At 42.5% G+C, this 23975-nt stretch overlaps 1 protein-coding gene across 1 annotated transcript in view; it reads left to right on the top strand.

Annotated features, from left to right (window-relative positions):
- The window catches only part of LOC124788531 (proton channel OtopLc-like), a 132927-nt gene that overhangs the window by 86275 nt on the left and 22677 nt on the right, over positions 1-23975 (top strand). Inside the window, exon 10 of the mRNA XM_047255802.1 lies at positions 6301-6544. Within this exon, the coding sequence (XP_047111758.1) occupies positions 6301-6544 (244 nt within the window). The remainder of the gene's footprint in view (positions 1-6300; positions 6545-23975) is intronic.

The following is a 23975-nucleotide window of genomic DNA, read 5'->3' as shown; positions in this document are numbered from 1 at the left end:
GTCCTTCTTTCCTCTTTATGGACTTCTGTTAGGCAGCGAGGAACCCAGTGGGCGCACACCTTCGAGCACTCCAACTGGTGGCGGACTGAGCTAGCTCTACATTCAGAGACGTCCAGACGTGAAGCGAGCTGTTTACCTCTGATCCATCGATCACCCTGAATGAGAGTGTCCCCACTGTTAAACCTAGCCTAGTCTTGAAATTGGGTTATCTAGGAAATCTGCTTTCTCGGATAGCTAGACAACATTCAGACAGATTGTATTGACGAGTTTTATTACAAAATGAAAAAATACAATACTTAATTTTGTGTTACACAGATGTGTCGCCAACACAGGGCGACAGACATGGTAAGAAATCTCTCATTAGAGTTGGCGCTTCTATCCATGTTGGTAGTCTTGAAGCTGCTGTAGAACTGGGCCGCCACCAGTCGGCACGGCGCTTATGTTTACTTCGCATAGGGGCCGATGCTGTCGCGTTTTCGTCCTCGAGAGGGGTCGGTCAAATTGCAATTGGCTGACGTCTTCTCATAGCCCTCTACATCTACATCTACATCCATACTCCGCAAACCACCTGACGGTGTGTGGCGGAGGGTTTCTTGAGTACCTCCATCGGTTCCCCCTTCTATTCCAGTCTCGTATTGTTCGTGGAAAGACGGATTGTCGGTATGGCTCTGTGTGGGCTCTAATCTCTCTGATTTTATCCTCATGGTCTCTTCGCGAGATATACGTAGGAGGGAGCAATATACTACTTGACTCCTCGGTGAAGGTATGTTCTCTAAACTTCAACAAAAGCCCGTACCGAGCTACAGAGCGTCTCTCCTGCAGAGTCTTCCACTGGAGTTTATCTATCATCTCCGTAACGCTTTCGCGATTACTAAATGTAACTCGCTGTAACAAAGCGAGCTGCTCTATCTCTTCTATCAACCCTGTCTGGTACGTATCCCACACTACTGAGCAGCATTCAAGCAGTGGGCGAACAAGCGTACTGTAACCTACTTCCTTTGTTTTCGGACTGCATTTCCTTAGGATTCTTCCAATGAATCTCCGTTTGGCATCTGCTTTACCAGCGCGAGCTGGGTTTCACACGATCGTCTTTTTCGAAACCCATGCTGATTCGTACAGAAAAGTCATTATAATCGAACATAATACGTGTTCCAAAATTCTACAACTGATCGACGATAGAGGTATAGGTCAATAGTTCTGCACATCTGTTCGACGTCCCTTCTTGAAAACGGGGAAGACCTGTGCCCTTTTCCAATCATTTGGAACGCTACGCTCTTCTAGAGACCTACGGTACACCGCTGCAAGAAGGGGGGCAAGTTCCTTCGAGAACTCTGTGTAAAATCGAACTGGTATCCCATCAGGTCCAGCGGCCTATCCTCTTTAGAGCGATTTTAATTGTTTCTCTATCCCTCTGTCGTCTATTTCGATATCTACCATTCTGTCATTTGTGCGACAATCTACAGAAGGAACTACAGTGCAGTCTGCTCTGTCGTTCCCGACTGGTGTGCCAGCGCTTGGCTTTACGCCGTAACGCCCACTTTCGAACATTGCAGAAATCACAGCTGCGTGCGGCCGGCTGGCACGCGGGAAATCGGATAGGTTTGTGCGACCCTGTTGCGATGGTGACAGACGCCTCGCCCAACAACTCACCATGCTTTTGTTCACTTCCCGGTCTCCGTAGACATTCTACAAGCTTGTATGAATATCTACGACGCCCTGCTTTTCCGGCAAAGGAAACTTCGTATCAGCTCTCCGATTGTAATGCACCTCCGTTACAGACAACATTTTGAAGGCTACGCGTAGTGCCGCCACCAATTCGAACTTTGTGGAACTATAGGGGCTGAAGTCAGAATATGCCAAGATGTCCCACAACAAATTCCGAATTTTTGTCCGAGAAAACAGAATGTGTTGCATTACTTATTGCACTCCCCTGGTACTACTGAATGTCCAACTGTACCGCAACTGGCTGTCTGGTGTTTGCGTAATTGCGTTGCTGTGTTTGTATGCTATCTTCGTAATTTTGTGATCTTTTGCTTTTTTGTAATTATGTTTCTGTGGCTCTTTATAACCATTGTTGCCTCTATGGTACTTGTAACACAAAGCCAAAATAAAGAAATAACAACCAATTTAAAAGAAAGAAACTGGACCGCAGCTATACTCTTTGTAACTCGCTGTTCTTTGAAATATAATTTCGGCAGCAACTTGATATCTCAGTTCAACTCCCTAAAGTTCATTCATTCATTCATTTATTGGTCCATTTGATTCATTACATACTTAAACAGTACGTTTAATATAGGACAAGTCAAAATTGCGAAAGGAGCAGAAACACACACACACACACACACACAGAGAGAGAGAGAGAGAGAGAGAGAGAGAGAGAGAGAGAGAGAGAGCATGACAAAATTAATTACAGATAACAATCATAAATTACAAGTGACAAATATAGCGATTTGAATTTAACCATTATTATATAATCATTGTTTACAAGGCTATTTTTTGTAATTTAAAAATTCTTTTACAGAGTTAAAACTTTTTTCCACTAGAAATGACTTAAGATTATGTTTAAAAAAAATTTACGTTGCTGCTATTTTAAATCACTGGGTAAGCTGTTATATAGCTGAATTGTTATCTGTGATACACTTTTTTGGTACAGTGCTGTTCTACACTGTGACATGTGGATATTATTTGTGTTTCTTGTGTTGTGACTGTGTATATGCTTATTTTGCTGAAGATGTCCAGTTTGGTTTAAAAGATACTCATTTGCGAACAGGATATACTCATATATGTAAAGGCTCGGTAAGCTCATTATTTTCATCTGGATGAAATGTGGTCTACATATTTCCAGTTTCCTTAGGTTGCAGATAGCCCTGATTGCTCTTTTCTGCACCCTAAAGATCTTTATGCTGGTGGCTGAATTTCCCCAGAAGATTGGCCCATATCGAAGTAGTGCAGGAAAGTATGCATAATACGCCTGAATAACTGTTGACTTGCTTGCACTTTTATTTAACACACGCAGAGCATAACAAGCCCTTGAAAGTTTTTTCTCAAGTTCTTTTACATTATGACACTGAGCCTGCTCTGCCTGTAATCTCTGCTTGGACTCCAACTGCTGTCTGATGACTGTCAGTCGGAGTCAGTCAAACACCGTTTTGTGGAGTAGTTCTTCTGGAAGTATTCGCGCCTTCTCTTCCCGCCACATTCTTTCCAGCCCCGAGTCCATCTCATAGCCGCCAATTCTGCAGTCACTGCACTACAGCCGACTGTCAGTGCGATCTGCCAGTATGCCGCTGCCCTGTCCTTCATGCCAATAATTCGATCATTCTGACAGTTCGAAAGATGGCGATAAGCTGCACGTGCCTGTCCACCTGCCATCTCGTGTTGTCATTGTAATGTGGTTTAATTATTCATGTAGTTCCAGCCTGCATTTTTTAGTCATATTTCTATGCTCTAATAGTACTCCCCAAGTGCGTTAACGTAATGAATTGGTAAATGAGATGTTGTCTTCATAATTTGTATTACTACTTGCCAAATGCATGTACAATTCCATGTGTTGCCTATGGTCAAGCTAGGAACTGGATTAGCCGTTCGCTTCGGTTTATGAGAATCCGTACTTTTCCGTGTACTTAGCACAGCAGTCTAGCAGAGAGAGAAGATGGAGGGACTCGGGCGTTCAACCTTCATTTTCGTCTTGAGGGCCGACGCATCTTCCACCCTCGCGCTTCCTCTGATTCTCGGCTGACCATCTTAACACGGGAGGTAACGCGCTGGGTAGCTTGAAAGCACCTGTGCAAAGCCGTGACGTCTACGTGGAAATGTCTTCTTCACTTAAAGAAAGTGACAGCTGGAAGTTTTCCATTGGAACCGTGAGGCACAACGACTCAACGGCTTCTTTGGAACTTGGCTAGGAAGACGGTTAGCTTTTGCCCAAACCCCTGCTCATAAAATAAACAAAATGTCTCTCTCTGTTGCTGGCGCTGTGTCGAAATCTAGAAATATCATTGAGGCAGTGCTAGCAATCTCGGTGAAACTTGTCTAGAGATTGGACGGTGCTCGGAATTATTATCGTCATTGGTGGAGCACTTGGAGCTTTTCCCAACTTGATATAGAATTTCGAATTTCTGTTGTGACAGTTTGCCTCCTGCTTTCACGAGTGACGGACATGACGGCGTCCTTACGGGCCGCACACGCGAAGATGGAGCCAGTCCACTGTTAACTGTCACTCACAGCCGGAGATTCGACCAGCAATGCTTTTTTGTGGGATAGTTCACGGGCTGTGGTATTAGTTAACCTTGCGGAGTTAATCGTTTTGGTAACTAATGAACGCACTTAGTTGTTTGTTTTTCAGGATGCACTTTGTATCTGTAAACAGTATTTGCTCTTCTGAGTTCACTTTTCGTTAGCATTTCCTGATATGCTCTTCGCTTGCCCGTGACCAATATTCATTACGCGATCCTAAAAGTAGTACCAACATCGGAATTAGACATAATTGTCTGTTTAAATTTGAATTCATTGGTATGTTGTTGAAGATTTTTCTCGATTGAATGCACGTTAAGGCAAATAAATAGCGTCTTTTCTAAGTGTGCTTCCTGTAACTAAAATGTGTGTCGTGTGGTGGCTGACCTGTGTGTTTCATGCATGACAGTTAACTTTTGAAGGTCGGGCTACCCTTGCTAAATTCGGACTTAATAATAAGTTGTCAGTTGCGTGTCTTGTTTCATTCCTTTTAAAAGCATATTTGAATGATTGCATGTGGAGCTTCAGACCGTTTTCGGACCACAGACACTTCAATTTTGAATCTCAGGGGTATGCACTGTTACAACGACAACCACCCCACCTCACACCATCTCCACCAGAAAAATTTAGCTAGCGTTAGTCGCATTCAGTAGCCATTATGAAGTTATCATTCTTCATCTGCAGGAAAATACTTAAGTCTGCTCTCATAATGATGAAATATTCAACATCCATTATCTAACCGGGCATAATATAAAGAACAACTACAGTTAGCCAGTTCAATCAAGCTATAAGTCAGTCGCGGACTCACAACAAAAGAAAATTGGTAGTCATCATTTCAGGTCAGAGGAGTAACCGCGCCATCGAGTGGTGCAATTGCCGCGTTTATCAGTGAAGAAGCAAGAGAGGCTTATACATTCTGACGCGCTGCTCTATCGAAATATTGACACGAAAGACGATATCTGAAATATGACCAAACCACGCGAGGAGTTTGTGTTTTTCTACTAGTTAAAGTGTGGCGCTGTCGTGAGTGACGGACCCCGTTTCACGTCATACCCATTTTGTACAGATGTGTTGGGCAGTGTGTCTTATATGCTCGTCAATCACGACACATTGTTCTGAGCGCACAGTGAGCATGTAAAGATGCATAGAAAATAATGTTTCCCACCAAGTATGGGGGCCTTGTGATAGATTTCGCCTGATGTCATGCAGCCCGCATAACACAACTGTTACGCGTTCCCTTCTTCATGACAATTCTCGGCCGCACTTTGCAGAGGCAATGAAGATGCTCATGCAGCGTTTTCGATGGGAGGAGGCACTTTCTTCTACGGTGAGGGTACTGGAAAACTGGTTCAGTGCCATGACAAATGTCTAAGTCTGAGCGCCGTCTACGTAGGCTAGCATCTGGAAGGTTTAGCTAACAGTTGAAAATAAAATACTTTTGATTTTCACAGTAGCTTTCATTTCGTGACGGATCGGACCTTACTTTCCGAATAGGTCTCGTAATAATCCGACCGGTCACAGATTATTAGCAATGAGTTCCGAACTTTGAAGGCTGTTCGAATCTGTGGTTGAAATTATCCAGTTAATTTTATTTTGACATCTTTCTTTACGATGTGATCTGGCTGATACAGACGTTGTGGCCACGCTATGCGCGTTGTACGTCCAAAAAAGTCTCTGCGTTACACGTATACTTAAGACAGAACACCCAACAGACATTTGATTACTGGTGAAGTTAAAGTTTGGCCGAGCTCGGTCGCGGCGTTCATGATATAACACTTTCCATTTCCATGACTGTACTTTCCTCGTCCCCGTCTAATAAATCACTGATATCTGTTATTCCGCTGACAGTTATGGAATTCTTGAGACATTTGTCTCTGGCCTAATATTTTGAGCGACAGTAATTCTAGGATTCTGAAATTTTCCGTGTCTGCAGGTGAAGCACTGAGCCTGAGCGACCACCACGTGTACGAGTACCCCACCAGCGTCACCCATCGCAACGTCACTGCCGGACACAACGTGTCGCGACGGTCGGCCGAACACGACATCTTCGAGTGCCGGCGCTCCAACATCATGGGCTCGCTGGTGCAGAACGCGGCGCCCTTCCTGTTCCCCTGCACCATCGAGTACTCGCTCATCTGCGCCGTCGTCATGTACGAGATGTGGAAGCACATCCAGCCGGCGGGCGGCCGCTCCGCCAAAGACGCCTACCGCAAGACCAGCCGGCAGGTCAGCACCACGAGCGCACCCTCCATCGCCGACGAAGACGAGTCCGACTCTCGCGGGGAGGGCAAGTCACCGCTCCCCCACCCAGGTAAGAGCCCTTTCTAACACGCTCTTGTTGTCCTCGACATCTGACGTCGAGGTTTCCAACACCAAATCCGATAAAGACATGTCAGTTTTCACTTTACTGGTCGAATCTCATCGGCAGCTCTATAGACCATAATGAGAACATTTGCTTGAATATCGGGATGAGCAGACACTGTTGACGAAAACCAGCGGTTCGCAGTCACTTCGAAATAGACTCGCTGAATGCGAATAACTTGCATTCAACTGGGTAAGGTATCGATGTACTACCTTTTGGTGAGGCGTTCACGGAGGCCTAAAAGTTAAGGCGACCGCTCGTCATGGCCGAGAAATCCGGGTTCGAGTCTCGGTGCAGCACAAATTTTCGTATATCACCAGTAGGTAGTGCAACTATATCTAACGCGGCTGAAACACCAAGTTATTCGCATTCAGCAAATTTATTTCAAAATAATTTCGAACAGTGCCTTTTGTTAACAATGTCCGATCATCCAGACACGTAAGAAATTATTACATGCCGAGGCGGGCGATTTGTTTCGTTTCATCATAGTTTCATTCTCACTGGCGCGGAGATCAGAATGTAGCTGCAAGTGTTTAGTGACGAATGTAGGCGACTATGATACACGGATGTAGACAGCGTGACATTTGAAAGTTAGGGTCGGTCTGGAAGGCTTGCACGGATAGCCTAATGGTTAAAGCGACGCTGGCGATAAGCCGGAAATTCGAGTTCGAGTCCCAGTCCAACCAAATTTTCATATGTCACTAATAGGTAGGATATTCATATCTAACACAGCTGAAGCCAAGTTGTTCGCATTCAGCGAATTTACCTCGAAGAATACTGAGAAAAGTTGTATGTTTCTTAATCTCAGAGCATCACAATGATGATGATGATGAAGTCCCATACTCCTTGACTGAGCATAGGGGACGATGCGGGAGACCCGCACTGGCGTACTAGGCAAGGTCTTAGCGGAGGTGGTTTGCCATTGCCTTCCTCCGACCGTAATGGGGATGAATGATGATGGTGATGAAGACGACACAACAACACCCAGTCATCTCGAGGCAAGTGAAAATCCCTGACCCCGCATGGAATCGAACCCAGAGGACCAATAACGGGATGATAGCCAGGGAAGGGACACAAAAAAATAAAAGGTAAAGTCATATGGCGACGTACTCTGAGAAACATCTAAGGGGATGTACAAAGGTCTAATTTTTCTGCCCTTCACACTCAATGGCACCTTTCCTTCACATAGTGTATGGATTATGTGTGAAGTGAATCCGTCAAGTGCAGGTGACTGCAATAACTGCGTATAGTATGCCGTCATGTTTGTGTTGGATGATAATAATAATAATGATGATGATGATGATAAGGGAGAGGGTGAAACCCGGTGCCAGCGGAAAGAAAACCGCAGAGCCTAATGTCGCCATTCGCCGGACAGATCACCATCAGTAGTGTCGTATGCCCTCACTTCATCAGACTCTATTGGAAGGTTTGGAATTTAATCCAGGATATTGGCGCAAAGCTGGCGATCAGCAGCTTTAGCCACCGACGATCATATGCAGAAAGGCAAAGGGGACACGTCTAACACTGAATAACTTCGGTGATCTGACGAAAACCAGTGTACACAACGAAGCAATGATGATCCAACAAAATAAGTAGAAAACAATTGGTTTTAACAAATAATTTTGGCAAAATCCCTTAATAGAGGCAGCTTACCAGCAAAAGGAAAAAAATGGTTTTGTGGACAACATTTTACTTGACATTTTGAAAAAACGGGGCTTCTACCGCATGTTCGAGTCGTCCTTGCATGGTATTTCGACGGCGTAACTCGCTGTTTTCTTCAGGTGCTACCCGGGAATGGCCCTTGAGCGTTTTCATTCCCGTCTCTGAAGGGGATGGGCGGGCGACATTTCATTTATTTATTTGTTCAATTTTGTTGCAAAAGTGCATTTGATAATTTTTACAATATAATACGAAATTTTAAGTCATACTGAAATACAGTATAAATGCTATAGATTATAGAATATTTTACATTGTGATTATTCCATATATCATATTGGAACACATTAAAATACAATAAAGTTAGCAGAATACAATAAAAATACAACAAAATACAATACAATAGATTAAGGTTTATGCTTTGAGGCGACTGTTGTGTGTGCTATTATTTAGTTCATGTGGCACTGCTTCATTGTGTGTATGAGTGGTGGTGGTGTTGTTTGTTGTTTTATGCTACTACTCATGCGATTTCATTAATATATATATATATATATATATATATATATATATATATATATATATATACGTGTGTGTGTGTGTGTGTGTGTGTGTGTATGCCACTTTTCTTTATACTGTCCACTATAGATGGGAGGCGAGAGTAATTTGAAGATGTATAGCTGATTTCATTATACAATTGAATTTAGAGAGCAGTTGTCAATTGAGTGTCTAAGGTGCGCTCCTGTTTACCTCAGGTCCTCCAGTCACCTTACGGGAATGACTTTCGTGGCAGTGGTGAACAGTTACATATTTTTTAAGTCTACGCTACGTTTTACATCTAACTTAGTTCTATTGTTATGTGTGTTTGTGCGCGCGCGCGCGCGCGTGTGTGTGTGTGTGTGTGTGTGTGTGTGTGTGTGTGTGTGTGTTTTATGGGGTTAGTTTTTTTGACTTTGGTCCAGTTGTGGGGTAAGTGGGATGTCTTGGATTAGGGGTTCCATGGTGGAGCGAGGTGTTGTTAACTGGTGTTGTAAGCTACTGTACACTCTCGTTGGATGTATTTGAATTTTGGTCGCCTGTTCACTCGTGGTCTTGTTGTCAGGATGTCTTCCATGTCTGGGCGTTTCGTTAATACGAGGTCTCCCGTAGTTTGCTCCGAGTTTAGTCAGTCTGGTCTGTAGCGGCTCCACGCCTGTGATGTCATATGCGTCGTCACTGGGCGTGAGCGTTGGCAGTCTAGAGATGCTGCGTAAGAGTCGTCTCTCGGCCGAATCAAGTCGTTCTGCGACCGGTTTATGCAGGCCCCCAAAGGGAGCTGCAGCATATTCTGTCACAGGACTGATGTACGTCTTGTAGGCGTGGACAGCAGTTTGGTCGTCACATCCGTGGAATCATCCTTGTACTCGTCTGATCATGCTTTGTCTTTTTCTTGCCTTGTTTAACTGGTACGTGAGGTGTTTTTCCAATTTAGTGTTTGTCTAGGTACACACCTAGGTACCTGCCAGTGTCATTAAGTCTTAGTGGTGTGTTCCAGAGCGTCAGTTGTATGTCGCCTGTGTTTTGCTGTAGTTTTTTGTCAGGTGTCTGTGTCTAAAGAAAACCATTTGCGTTTTGGATGGTTTTGGACGGATAAATATCGTGCGAGAACTACGCTAATACGCGTCAGAAGTCCGTTTTTTTTCTTTTCTTTTTCAAAATGTCAACAGATGGCCGGGAAAGCCTGAGTAATTACATTTTACTTTTTGTAACCTACTGACAATTAAAACTGCAGCACCAGGCAGTGCAGCATATACGGAAATTATAGTTATTCTGCATATACAGTATACTATGAATAATACACTATCGTATTTGTAAATGACCTGGGTATACACAGGGTGCGAAATATGGTATACTGCCGTCTCTGGCAGCAGCAATGTCTCCAACATCACTCGATATCGAGAGAAAGATATGGGTACATCCTTCCATGTGAAACATCCCCTTAGAAAAATTATACGTGACTGTGCTTAAACTGACACACAATATTTATAGAGCAACGGAATCTTTCAATAATCCCTACAAAAGAATGGCCCTGACTAACATTAAACTATACCTTTCACAAATCACTTACCTCACAAAAATCTTCATTACTCGAACTACTGCAATACAGCGAGCACCACTACTGCCAGCTAAATAAAAGATTCAAACTACTGAAGGCACTAATTACTGATAGGCATAGTTAGCAGATGAGAGATTTTGATAGAGAACAAACAATGTATTTACCTTAACAGTGTTCACAAGTCATAATATATATAGCAATTCATGACATCCAGTCTTACAAATGTATTGTCTCTGATGGACACACGTCCAGATCATCCGCTCTCAAAAATCCGCCATCTCACTTCCCCACATCCACCACTGCTGGCGGCTCACCTCCAACTGCGCAACGCTATGCGCTGTTAACATCCCGCTGCCCAACACTACAATGGTAGACAACAATGCAAATCAGCCACTGACTGCACACAGCACAGCCAGTGATTTTCATACGGAGCGCTACGTGGCGTTACCAATATAAAAACCTAAACAGCCTACTTACATAGCCCCCATGCTCCCCACAAAAAATTTTGTAAATTGTTTTGGGCAGTGGCCAATACAGATTTGAAAAAATTTTTCATAATTACAATAACAAAGAAATCAAATGCACACACTTATTGATACAATGTTGGTCAAAAGCTAAAATTTTCTCACAGTCCCATAAAGACAGTCCTTATCATCTATCACAGTAAAATTGCAGCTTTTTTCTCAAAGTCTGAGCAGTAAAAGAAAATGCATACGGAAGTAGTGGATTTCCATGAAGTAGTGTTGTCCTTCCAACGGAAACACAGTGCTGACTCTTGACGTGCAGACAGGTAATGGGCCACAACAGAGCAAACCCACAGCAGAGTGAGTCGAAGTTTTGAAGAATATTGGTAGGCAGGTCATCACAGAACAGACCACTGTAGTCTTGTTAGAGATTACGGTATTGGTGGGCCACCAGAGGTGCAGACCCACTGCAGTCCTTGTAGAAATAATGGTATTGGTGGGCCATCAAAGATGCAGACCCACAGTAGTCCTGGTAGAAATAGCCAGCAGCCATCTGTTGCGACTGTGCAGGTGCACAATCACCATGGAAGAGTCTTGAGGAGAATATAGCAAGTCCATGAACCACCACTCCTGCACTCAAAAAGTTTTTGGAATTGTCCTTAGAACCAGCAATGCTGTTAACCAGTCCCTTGCTAAATTATTAATACATGTCCAAACACTAACATTCCCTACTTCTCACATATTGTCCATATGTCATGGCGGCTGCAGTGTAACACGTGTTAAGTTCGGCTCGCGAAATTTAGTTGAATTCGAAGGTGTTCTCGCAGGTGGTGTTGTCTAGTACAAGTGGAAATCGTGAAAACAACAGTGTTCTGTGCAGTAGTGCTATTTTTTTTCTGTGCTCCGCCAATATCTTCGAGAAAATGGTAAACAGAAGAGTGAACAGCAGCGCGTCCAGCAGCGGGGAAGCAGCAGGTGCGGCGGGTCTGCTCTTGGCGGAAGGTGCGGCCGCGGCTCCCGGTATAGCGGAGCTGGTCCGCTCTGAGGTAAACGCTGCGCTTCGCGATAAAAACAATCTCGATCTGATAGCAGGCACTATATCAGATACTGTAACGGCAGCAGTATTGGCCAAAATGCGTGAAACTGTTGAGGCCAATACTGCCGAAATTACAGCACTAAAAAAGTCTGTGTCTGAATACGAGAAAAAGGCACGAGAGTTGGAAGTGAAACTATCTGCCGCAACTGACGAACTAGAACAGTACCAAAGGCGAAATAGTCTACGACTGTTTGGAGTAGTAGAAAATAAGGAAGAAGAGACGGACAACCTGCTTATACAGGTTGCGCGTGAAAAATTAGGCGTTGAAGTGACCAAGGCAGACATTGACAGGAGCCATCGGGTGGGACGAAAATTACCAGGTGCCACCAAACCTCGTCCAATAATAATTAAATTTGTCTCGTACCGAAAAAGGGCAGAGATCTTTACCCAGAAGAAGAAGTTAGCAAGCACAGGGCTTACAATAAGGGAAGATCTGACACACGAACGGCTAAAGATTTTAAACAGTGCCATATCCCATTTCGGTCTTCAGAATGTGTGGACTCAGGATGGCAGAGTAATCATTAAGACAGCAGCTGGAAAGAAGACAGTCACAAACATGACAGAACCGAATAGTATTAAGTGAAGCTACTCGAGCCAAAAGTGCAAACTTAACACCATTTGCAATTATAACAGCCCCAATACTCAGATATAGTCTTGTAATTTTATTAATTTTTTAATTATACCCATATTTGTACCTTCAACTAATTGTTTTTGTAACTGTATTAACTTTTCACTATTTTTTTGTGTCTGTAGCTCTAACCATTACTTAATTTTAGTTACTGCTAATACTTTTTTCATTTTCTCAGTTTATTCTCTTCCGTTCTGAAATAGTTCTATTGCAATTATTAGTCTCTCCTTTAGTTCATTAATCACCCATCTCTTCAGTTTAAATTGTTCATAACAAAAATCACTATCAGTATCACTTTAGCAAATTTCAATCTAATTGTAGCTTCCTACGATAATTACTACCAGTATCACTTTAGTAAATTTCCATTTAATTCTAGCTTCCTACGATAATCTATTAATTACTAAGCTTACTTCTCTCTGCTGGCAGCATCGGCCTCTTAAATCACTCCCTTCTCCCTTATTTCCACCCTAAGCTGTTTCAAATACGCTAATTACATTTCTCCTCGTACGACAGAGGATACACAGTGACACACAGCCGTCACTATATTGGTCATATTCTCCTTGCACAGAATACCACTAATCCATTTTCTATACTCCCGCAACCTCAGGAAATCTTTAGCAGTCGCCTTTCTTTCGGCACTCGCGGTGTCACAAACAGGGGGTGCAAAATCTCGGACACCCCTGTGTTATGTCACTTGGCGGAAGCAGCGGCCAGTGCCCCTCGCGGCAGGTAGTGCCTAACAAAGGGACAAACCTGTCTGCCGCCCTACTCCAGGCTGCTCAGCGGAACGCGTCAGAGCTTTTAACAGCTCACTGCAACATCCAGTCTTTACCTGTGCATTACAAAGAACTTAGCCTCCTCTTCAACCAACTAAACTACCACATAATCCTCTTATCCGAAACGTGGTTGAAACCACACATATCCTCTGCATCTTTTCATCTCCCAGGGTACACATTTCTTAGGGCAGACAGATCAAAAAAGCGAGGTGGCGGGGTCGGTGCGTATATACGAACAGATCTCAAAGCGAAAGTCTTATGTACGTCAAATCCTGCTGCAGAAAAAGATGCTGAATTCATGTTCATTGAAATAAATATACAAAGTCGGAAATTCCTGACTGGCGTCGTGTACAAGCCGCCAAAAATAAGCTCAATGAGTTCCTTCCAGTCGGAATTAAATTCACTTCAGTGTCAATACGAACATGTCATCGTAATGGGTGACTTGAACATAGACCTGCTAAGAGACACTCCCTCCGCAATAAACCTAAGAAGACTGTTTAGTTGCAATAGCATGAACATTCTTCCATTACAACCTACACACCATACGGCGCACAGTCATACTCTTATAGACGTAATCGCAACGAAACAGACTGACAAAGTAAGAGATGCTGGTCAAACATCGGCCCCTGGCCTCTCAGCACATGATGTAATATTCCTGGCCTACTCTGTGCAGCCCCCAAGGATCAAATCGCGTTACATAACTTCTAGGAACATGAAACGTATTGACCTTGACGCTCTAACAGCCGATTGCTCAGAAATCTCATGGCATCAAATAATCAGAAAACCCACAATCGACTGCAAAATTAATGAACTTGGTGATAAACTCACTGCCCCCTATGACAAACATGCACCTGTGCGCACAATCCGTGTAAGAAAATCTCCTGCTCCATGGCTGACAGCTGAATTACGTCAAATGATGACTAATAGGGATGCTGCCCACAGGCGTTTCAAGGCAGATCCGAAACCCGAGCGTTTCGAAGAATATAGAAAGCTACGGAACAGAGTGAAACAATGCATTCGCAATGCTAAAATCAGGCACGCTCGCTCCCTTGTATGCAGCGATCTGACGCCCACGACTCTATGGAAGAATCTCCGTAGCTTGGGGGTCGGAAAGGCAAAATCGGAAACTACTTTTCATGTGTCAGCTAACGAATTAAATGAATTCTTCTCTGCACCTCTGAATACCAGCACAGCTGATAATTACCGTCCACAAGAATACCCAAACAGGATAACTAACAACGATACCTTCCATCTAAAACATGTAACAACAAATACGGCAAGAAAAGCAATAATGAGAACCTGTTCTGATGCAATAGGCAACGATAGTATCGGTATAACCATGATTAAGAATGTTGCCGATATCTTAGTACCTGTCTTAACTGACATATTTAATTTTTCCCTCGTGAACGGAATATATCCCACTGCATGGAAAAGAAGCCTAATTCGACCCATCCCTAAGATCGAAAACCCGCAACTGCCTAGTGATTACCGACCAATTAGCATACTGCCTGCTGTTTCCAAAGCACTTGAATATATTGTTCATGACCAAATCACTGAACACTTGCATGAATTCAGCCTATATGACAAATTTCAATCCGGTTTCCATAAACATCACAGCACAAACACTGCTCTAATTAAAGTAACTGATGACCTGAAATATGCCATCGACAATCGAAAGGCAACAATATTGACGCTACTGGACTTCAGCAAAGCTTTTGACACTGTTAACTTTGACATATTGCTCAGAAAAATGCAACAGCTTAATTTCTCTGATAGTGCAATGAGATGGTTTGAAAGCTACTTAAAAGACAGACAGCAATGTGTTGTCTGCGTAAATGAAAAATCTTCCTGGAAACATGTTTCCTCAGGAGTGCCACAAGGATCAGTCTTAGGACCACTTTTGTTTTCTTTATATGTCAACGATATTTCGTCGGTTCTGTCCTCCTGTAAATATCATTTCTATGCCGACGACCTCCAGCTCTACCTAAGCGTCAGACCTGAAGATGTAAACACTGCAATCGCTCAGATGAATGATGATCTGTCTTCAGTAGTGAGATGGGCGAAAAACCTGGGGCTTAAACTAAATGCAAAAAAGACGCAAGTAATCTTAATAGCCCATCAGAAATTAATAAGTTCAGATTTGCGCGAACGGCTACCTCCTATTCTGCTCAACGGTACTCCAATACCATATCAGAAATCAGTGAACAACTTGGGTGTAACTTTGGATGAGCATCTCAACTGGGCGGAGAATACAGTCGCAGTGTGCCGAAAGACGTCTGCTTGTCTCTATGCTCTCAAAAAGTTTCGGAACGTATTTCCACAGGACTTGAAACGCCAGCTCGTGCAAGCACTCGTTCTACCGAACCTCCACTATTGTGATGTGATTCAACAAGGCATGAGTAGTGAAAACAAAAGACGGCTAGAGCTAACCATGAATGCCTGTGTGCGTTACACCTGCAACATTCGCCGATATGATCATGTTAGTGCTTCATACTCCGAGCTAGGGTGGCTGCGGCCGGACAAATTGCGTGACTACCACACTCTATGTCTACTCCACCGACTCCTCGTCGCGCAAGCACCCCAGTACCTTGCTTCAGAGATTAAAAACCTGTCATGTCATCATAATCGAAACACGGGGTCACTCTTATTTGGTATCCTAACTGTGCCCACTCACAAAACAAAAACTTTTGCAAACTCCTTCTCAGTTGCCGCTGTCCGCCTCTGGAACAAACTGTCCCTTACCTTGCGCAAAATTCGATCTCCTGCTGCTTTTAAGAAGAAGTTGAAGCCTTTCCTACTATCATCCTCACAAAGTTCTCCACAAAATTAATGTACAAGGACAATCCCCTCATCTGTCAAATAGCAAAGCTAGCGTCTCCTATCCTGCTCCTGAGATGCCTTCCTCTTCATCTATCTCTATTAGCCACGTAATCTTCTTTTCCTTTATATTTCCTTAATTATGTTTCATCATGTCTCTATTCTTCTCCTCCCTTCACCATGAGTCTCCCTCATACTCCCTGCTGCCAGCACTCCTATCTAAAATCTGTCTCTTCAATAATGTCTAATTATAACAGTACTTGTGACCGAAGAATGTAAACTCTATGTGTATGTATTTTTCCAGGTGTACCTTTCAAATTGTTTATTTCACTTTTTGTACTAGATGTAGTTTAACATGCCTACTAAAACATATGAATGTAAAATAAGTAGAATGCCTGGTTAGATGTAAGAGAGGGCCTGATGGCCCTAATCTTGCCAGGTTAAATAAATCAATAAATAGATAAATAAATAAATAAATATACTATGACCAACAGAAACGTGTGCATTGAAATGTAACTTACAAGTTACTTAATTTGATGAACTGGTGTCAATTACAATTTTATAACATAAGAATACAATTACAAAGGTACAAAATACATCATTAAAGAATATAACAATACAGATAACATTTGTAGTAATAGGGGCTTTACAAAACAATAGAAATAAACATATACAACAGTGTTACAGGAATTATGACATAAGTAAATACATAAAAGATCAGAATAACTTTTGAAACATCAACTTCACACATGAGCAACAAAACAGAACAGATAAATAATGTCTAAACATCTTTACAAAGTAAATAACATACTACTAGAAAAATTCTACAACATAAATCTTATTAGCTAAACACATAAAGAAAGGAAAAACACAAATACACAAGGGTACACAAACACACACCAGAATAACACAAGATGAAAGGGCAGGGTTTATTTTCAGTGTAACATTTGGTACTGCAGTCCAACCCAAAACTTCATTCCATAGATCTTTCATCCTATTTCAACATTTGTTTCCACCAAAAAATCCTATCCAAGCATGCTTTCTGTATTTATATGTTCACATATTTCTTACTTCATTATTTATTTTCCATTATCTTACCTCATCATTTATTTCCAAGAAAATCCTACCTAAACCTATTGTCCCTAAACCCTACTTTTTTGTTCATATCCTCTTTCAAAATACTTTTTGGGCCAAACCATTTTCTTATAGCTTCTCAAAGCATTTCATACAATTCATCACAACTCGTTCTCTCATATAGCCTACCCCATCTTAAGCTCATTTAAATCTATTGAGCTCGGATGCTAAACTAAGGGACGAGGCAATGCAGCAGCACAAAACAATTAATACAAACAGCAATGACAAAAAAATGCGAATTGGCAAAGCAAGCAGCAGTAAATATAAATTTGGAGAGGAAATACAACATTATCACTAATATGAGCCAATGTGCAGCAGAAAGAAAAATAAATCAGTAGTAGAACTGGCTTCACAGAGTAATACAAAGTGAAGTTTAGTAGCACTATGCCTGGCAAACAGCAGCAGCAAATGCAATAACTAATATCTAAACATCACAGAGTAATACAAAGTGAAGTTTAGTAGCACTATGCCTGGCAAACAGCAGCAGCAAATGCAATAACTAATATCTAAACATCACAAAGCTCAAGCAGAAAAAATAGTACACTAAAGACTACAATGCAGATAAGGGAGATGTCTGTTCACATCTTAATATCTATGTCATTAAAGTGGTGCACCACAAAAACTTATTCTATGAAATAAATTACCAAGTAGTTGAAAAGAAAATTATGTATGCAAGTCCTGTGAAGCGAAATGTCTTTTTGTGCTCCTTCATTTTTTTTAAGTAGATCATAAGGATATTATTTACTGGATCTGTAGGCATAAAATATCTATATTAGCACATCTATAAAATTTTATTTTAACCAATGCTGCAGTGCAGCTAGAAACTAGATACTAAACGAAATGAGCAAACTCTCAACAAGAGAGACAATAGATGTAAAATGTTTATTATCACTTCATTAGGCATTTTAGTAAATATCATAAATTAAGAGCTCCACAGCATAATCATATGTTTTCAAGTTTGAGCATGACGTATTTGCGATGCTTTCGACAAAGGAATGTCGATAGCGAGGCTAATGGCCTCTTTTTTTTCTCCACCTGTGCCTCTGAAAGGCACACCCTAATGGCTTTTTTCCAGGTGACTGTCGCCCAGCTGGGTGCTTACAGTGCATTATGTCAAGGTGACCTACCTTCCTTACCGAAATATTTACATCAGTTTCCGCTACAGTGACAGTTTGATACAAATAAGATTTCACAGATCGAAATATTTGCTTTACAAACAGTCTCCAAAAAAATTTTCAGTGGCATTGTGATACATTCACACATGTACACACGTTTCATAACTCTTAAAGTACGATCTTGGTTTCCAACATCCTTTTTCACATATCAGAGACCCTAACTACTATTCATTACTCCTTACTTTATTACACATATACATATTCGACGACTCTTCAATCTTGCGTCGACACTTCAACATTTCATCATAATAAATACATAGCACAATCAAATTTATCATATAGCACCAGCTTATTGATCATAAACATACCTCAACAGCATAATACACATCGTCATCGTAATAAGAACATCATAACACCCCAGTCAAATCTCAAAATCGTCGTAGAGTCCTCCAATAATTTCAAAACCTAAAAAAAATTATCTGCTCATTTCAATAGTGTCATCTACCTAAAACGTACTTTAAAAATCATGATCCCATACCAAATATATCATTCAAAGCTCTCATAGTATCACAATGGTTCCGAAAAAATATGAACAGTTCACACAGTATAGGCAAAATACAACATCATTAGTGTGAAGTTATCCAACTGTGTAATTACGTAAACATATGTCACTGATGTAGTAAAAAACACATTTGTCTCTCAGTTAAATGATCAGATAGCTGTGTAATTTATGTGTTAGGGAAATATGGTACCGATGTGTAAAGTTGTATAAGCAAATACCATATTAGCTAGGGCTCCTTCTACTTGCCACACACATGGTAGACAAAGTAAGCGTTACCCACCCCCCCCCCCCCCCGAGGACTAATGTAATTATACCCTCAGGTGTTACAAATTACAGCAATGGAATGAATCACGGAAAACCTTTGTATCATTGTAATTCAAAAATCTTTAAAAACAAATGTTTTAAGTACAAAATCAATCACTCAAATGCATGTCCTGTAGCGCTAAATTGTGCATCTTGTAACATAATCTCATTACTTAAGGGTAAAAAATGTGCCAAGTGTCGTAATTATCATCGTCCATAAGCAAAGTTCTGTGGAAGTCAATGTACTTACCTCATAACAAACAAATGTATTTACCTTAACAGTGTTCACAAGTCATAATATATATAGCAGTTCATGACATCCAGTCTTACAAATGTATTGTCTCTGATGGACACACGTCCAGATCATCCGCTCTCAAAAATCCGCCATCTTACTTCGCCACATCCACCACTGCAGGCGGCTCCCCTCCAACTGCGCAATGCTACGTGCTGTTAACATCCAGCTGCCCAACACTACAATGGTAGACAACAATGCAAACCAGCCACTGACTGCACACAGCACAGCAGTGATTTTCACACAGAGCGCTACGTGGCGTTACCAATATAAAAACCTAAACAGCCTACTTACACATGCAGTATCCACTCTACACCTTTCATCAAGTATACTTCCTGACTAGTGGTGGCACGACAGTCACTCAGAACTCCATGACAACTTCTTCAATAATTGGCAGACCTGGAGACTCTGATGGTCAGGGCAACTGCCGAGTACCCTCTGCATCAATATTAGTCAAAACAACAAGAACAAAATGTGGTCCAGCGTTATCTTGTTGAAAGATAACATTAAAATATGGGAAAGATATAAGACATCCACAGAGCTTAACACGTCAGGAATGTAACAGCTGATGTCAAGTTACTGAATGTACAATGCGGGAGGAATGGTATTCAGGAGACAGTGACATCACACCATCATGGCGATCGCGCTGGCCATGGGACAGGACCTCCTCTTCCAATCCAACTATGAGGTTACGTGATGTTCAGCTGTTCGCAGACGTTAACATGGAAGTCGGCTAGGGCACCGTCGTGTCTAAACAACATCCTCTCTGGGACAACAAAGAGTACAGTCTCCAAGAACTGTGGTAGCACATCTCGCAGGGACGCCACGTAACGTGGACCAATCAAACGGGGAGGCAAGCAGGAAGGTGCCACCGATGGGAGTGGCACTGTCATCGTGCTCACTCCAGACATGGCTGTTGCTCTTGTTGAAAACATCATCACGGATGAATGAGGCCTCATCCGTGAACAGTACTATCTGTACGAAGCTCTATTGACAGATGTGAATGTCAAGCTCAAAATCCGTTGATCCCAGTGCTTGCACATTTTCTTTATGATAGGGGTGTAACACCTGTTCCAGCAGTATTCTCCACGCCGTGTCCTTCGATGTGTGCGTTTTACAGACAAATTAATGGGTGCTTATTGTCGGGTGGTAGGCCACACAATCCACAATCCAACACCATCTTCTCAAAGTCTGTCTTCGGCGGGAACCTTTTCCTGCTCTGTGTGGCGTGAACAACCCCGTCTGTCGTAATTTGCTATCCACAGAGGTAAACTTATTCCATTTAAGATGACGCATCTACATCTGTTGAGAAGGTTTTGTCTGTACATTCGTGCTGCTTTATAGGCACGGTATATTAAACGCATGTCTGCCCACTCTCATGACGAGTAAGTTCAATCTTTGACAAGGCGTCATGCACTGTACGCAGTAACACACTTCACCATGGACACATCAGCTGGCCGGGGAGGCCGAGCGGTTCTAGGCGCTACAGTCTGGAACTGCGCGACCGCTACGGTCGCAGGTTCATATCCTGCCTCGAGCATGGATGTCCTTAGGTTAGTTAGGTTTAAGTAGTTCTAAGTTCTACGGGACTGGTGACCTCAGAAGTTAAGTCCCATAGTGCTCAGAACCATTTGAACCATTTTTGGACACATCACAAGCTGTCTGATGCAATGGACGACTGGCGCCAGGGATAGTGGTGTGCGTGCGGCTTAGGTTAATGCGCAGGTGCGACGCATGCTGTCGTCGCTTGACACACGTGCTGTGAGCTGTGTTGTGTACAGCATAGCTGTTTGTTGGTCTGGGCTGTACGCTGTTTATCATCCGCTGCCTGTCGCAGCGTACAACAGACACGCGGGATCTTTGCGACAGTGCGGCAAAACTGCATGCGCCGTTGCAATACATGCATCGAGATTGGCGATTGTCGCTTTGGAAAATTACTATGAGTTACGTTATTCTTATGCGGTGTACGCTGTGTATGTCCATAACACAATAAAAATGCATTTCTATCCACTGGTTCCCTGTCTAAATACAGTCAGTTGTCGACCCATCACCTGTTTCAATTTGACTCTGTTTTGTAAACCAGTTTACTGCAAAGATGTAGCTTCAGTGTTGAACAGAGATGAAAATCTGCAATTGAGATGTATGATAAAGTATAATGTAATTCGACAAGTTAAATTTTATAGTCCACTGTACAGCGGGACCAAACAAACGGAGAACGACAAGAAGGATAATATTGGTCTTACTCTGATGCATTTGAGTGGACTGTCAGTAGTTTGTGCAGGCGTATTGTCGTTTCCAGTGAATTTTGTGGTCAAAACTTAAATAGGAGGTCTATGAAACCATTCTTCGTAACACTGTTCCTTTAATGAATAATAACCTCTCATTTACAAGGCTCGGTATTCCCAAGACCGTTTAGCCGACAAGTATTACGAAATAACACACATTCCTTGGCCTTCACAATCACCCATTTTGGATAAACAGTTCAACATACTACATTCTCTTTCGGTATTTCGCAAGGGTTTATAAGAGTTTAATTGCAAAAATTGTGCAAGATCTTGTTCATGATCATGTAAGACTTTTCGCTGCTTATCCACAGAGAGCTCTAGCGTGCCTTGGACTGCAAGTCCTGTGGTACTAAACAGATGCTGATATTGTTTAGCCAGAGCTCCGAGGTTCGTTCAAGCGACACTTTGCAATAGCATAGGGATGGATGAAAGGAGGGGGGGGGGAATTTTGTCAAGTTGGCTGGAAGTAACTGATGGAGATGTTGTGGAAGTGAAAGAAACACCTAACGTGATTAAATAGTGTATTCCCTGCGAAGACAATGCTGATTACTTTTCCTATTTTCTGTAGAGGTTTCATGTCTTGTAATTATTTTCACAGTGACCATGCCTTGCAAGTAATAAGGAAACTCGTTCCCACCTCCTTACTGAACACAATATTGAGATAAATTTGTCGTTGAAAATCAAATATCAGAGGTTTATTGAGTTTAGCCAACCGTACGTGTTTAGACTACCAGAATCATGTTCAACATTTTTACATTGGCACCTAATTGTGGGCAAAGTTTGCTTTGAACTGTAACAAAACTTTAGAATGAACACTGACGCACACACACACACACACACACACATACACACACCCAGACACACACACACACACACACACACACACGCTCACGCACACTCCCAAATAGTAGAGGAAACTTAGTTACAGCACGCTATTCTGCTGTTAGTAGTCACCCCGGAAATCACTTTTAGAAAGGCCTAACGTGGAAATGATGTAGTATGCGGAAAGATCGATTGAAGACGAGACAGTTTACTTACGTCTATATCCACATATATACACAACAAGCCACCGTACGGTGCGTGGCGGAGGGATCCCTGTACCACTACTTGTCATTTCCCCTCTTGTTCCACTCGGAAACAGAGCGAGGGAAAAACGACTGTCTGTATGGCTCCGTATGATCCCTAATTTCTGGTATCTTATCTTTGTGGTCTTTACATGCAAAGTATGATGGCGGCAGTAGAATCCTTCGGCAGTCAGCTTCAAATGCCGCTTCTCTAAATTTTCTCGATAGTGTTCCTCGAAATGAACGTCGCCTTCCCTTCAGGGGATCCCATTTTAGTTCCCCAAGCATTTCCGTAACTTTTACGTGTTGTTCAAACTTACCAGTAACAAATCTGGCACCCCGCCTCGATTTCTTCCTTCAATGCAGCCTGGTACGGATCCCAACTGCTGGGAACTACTCTTAGGTAGACGAACTGGTGGTGGCTGAGACGGACCACTGTCGCCAAAGTAAATCCACTAGGACCCCCAATAACTAAGACAAAAATGAGAGAGAACAAGGGGATGACGGTGATTTTGTAGACTCTACATTCGCATCTTTCGTTGATTCTGGTTCCATCACCTTGCTGCAGTACCAACACAAGCGGAGGTGGCCTGAAAGACCACCCCTGACGCTTCCCTTGCGTAGCTAACGGCGGTCATCCTTTATAGTTGGTAAAACGTGGCCTAATTGTGTCGAGGACTGCGGCTGGGGAAATAAAATTGGTTCGGAGAATAAAGTTCCAGGGTACAAAGAAACACAGCCAACCTCACAGAATTCCCCCCCCCCCCCCCCCCCCCCCCCCGCTTCACCCATCCCTGTGCTATTGCAAAGTGTCGCTTGAACGAACCTCGGAGCTCTGGATAAACAATATCAGCGTCTGTTTAGTACCACAGACCTTGCAGTCCGAGGCACGCTAGAGCTCTCTGTGGATAAGCAGCGAAAAGTCTTACATGATTATGAACAAGTGAAGGAAATACAATACTAATCTGATTGTAACAGATGTTGAAAAATGGCTCTGAGCACTATGGGACTTAACATCTGAGGTCATCAGTCCCCTAGAACTTATAACTACTTAAACCTAACTAACCTAAGGACATCACACACATCCATGCCCGAG

Source organism: Schistocerca piceifrons, chromosome 3 (assembly GCF_021461385.2).
Source record: "Schistocerca piceifrons isolate TAMUIC-IGC-003096 chromosome 3, iqSchPice1.1, whole genome shotgun sequence".
Taxonomy (NCBI): domain Eukaryota; kingdom Metazoa; phylum Arthropoda; class Insecta; order Orthoptera; family Acrididae; genus Schistocerca; species Schistocerca piceifrons.
Note: the sequence above shows the minus strand (reverse complement) of the source record. Positions and strands in the feature narration are given on the sequence as shown.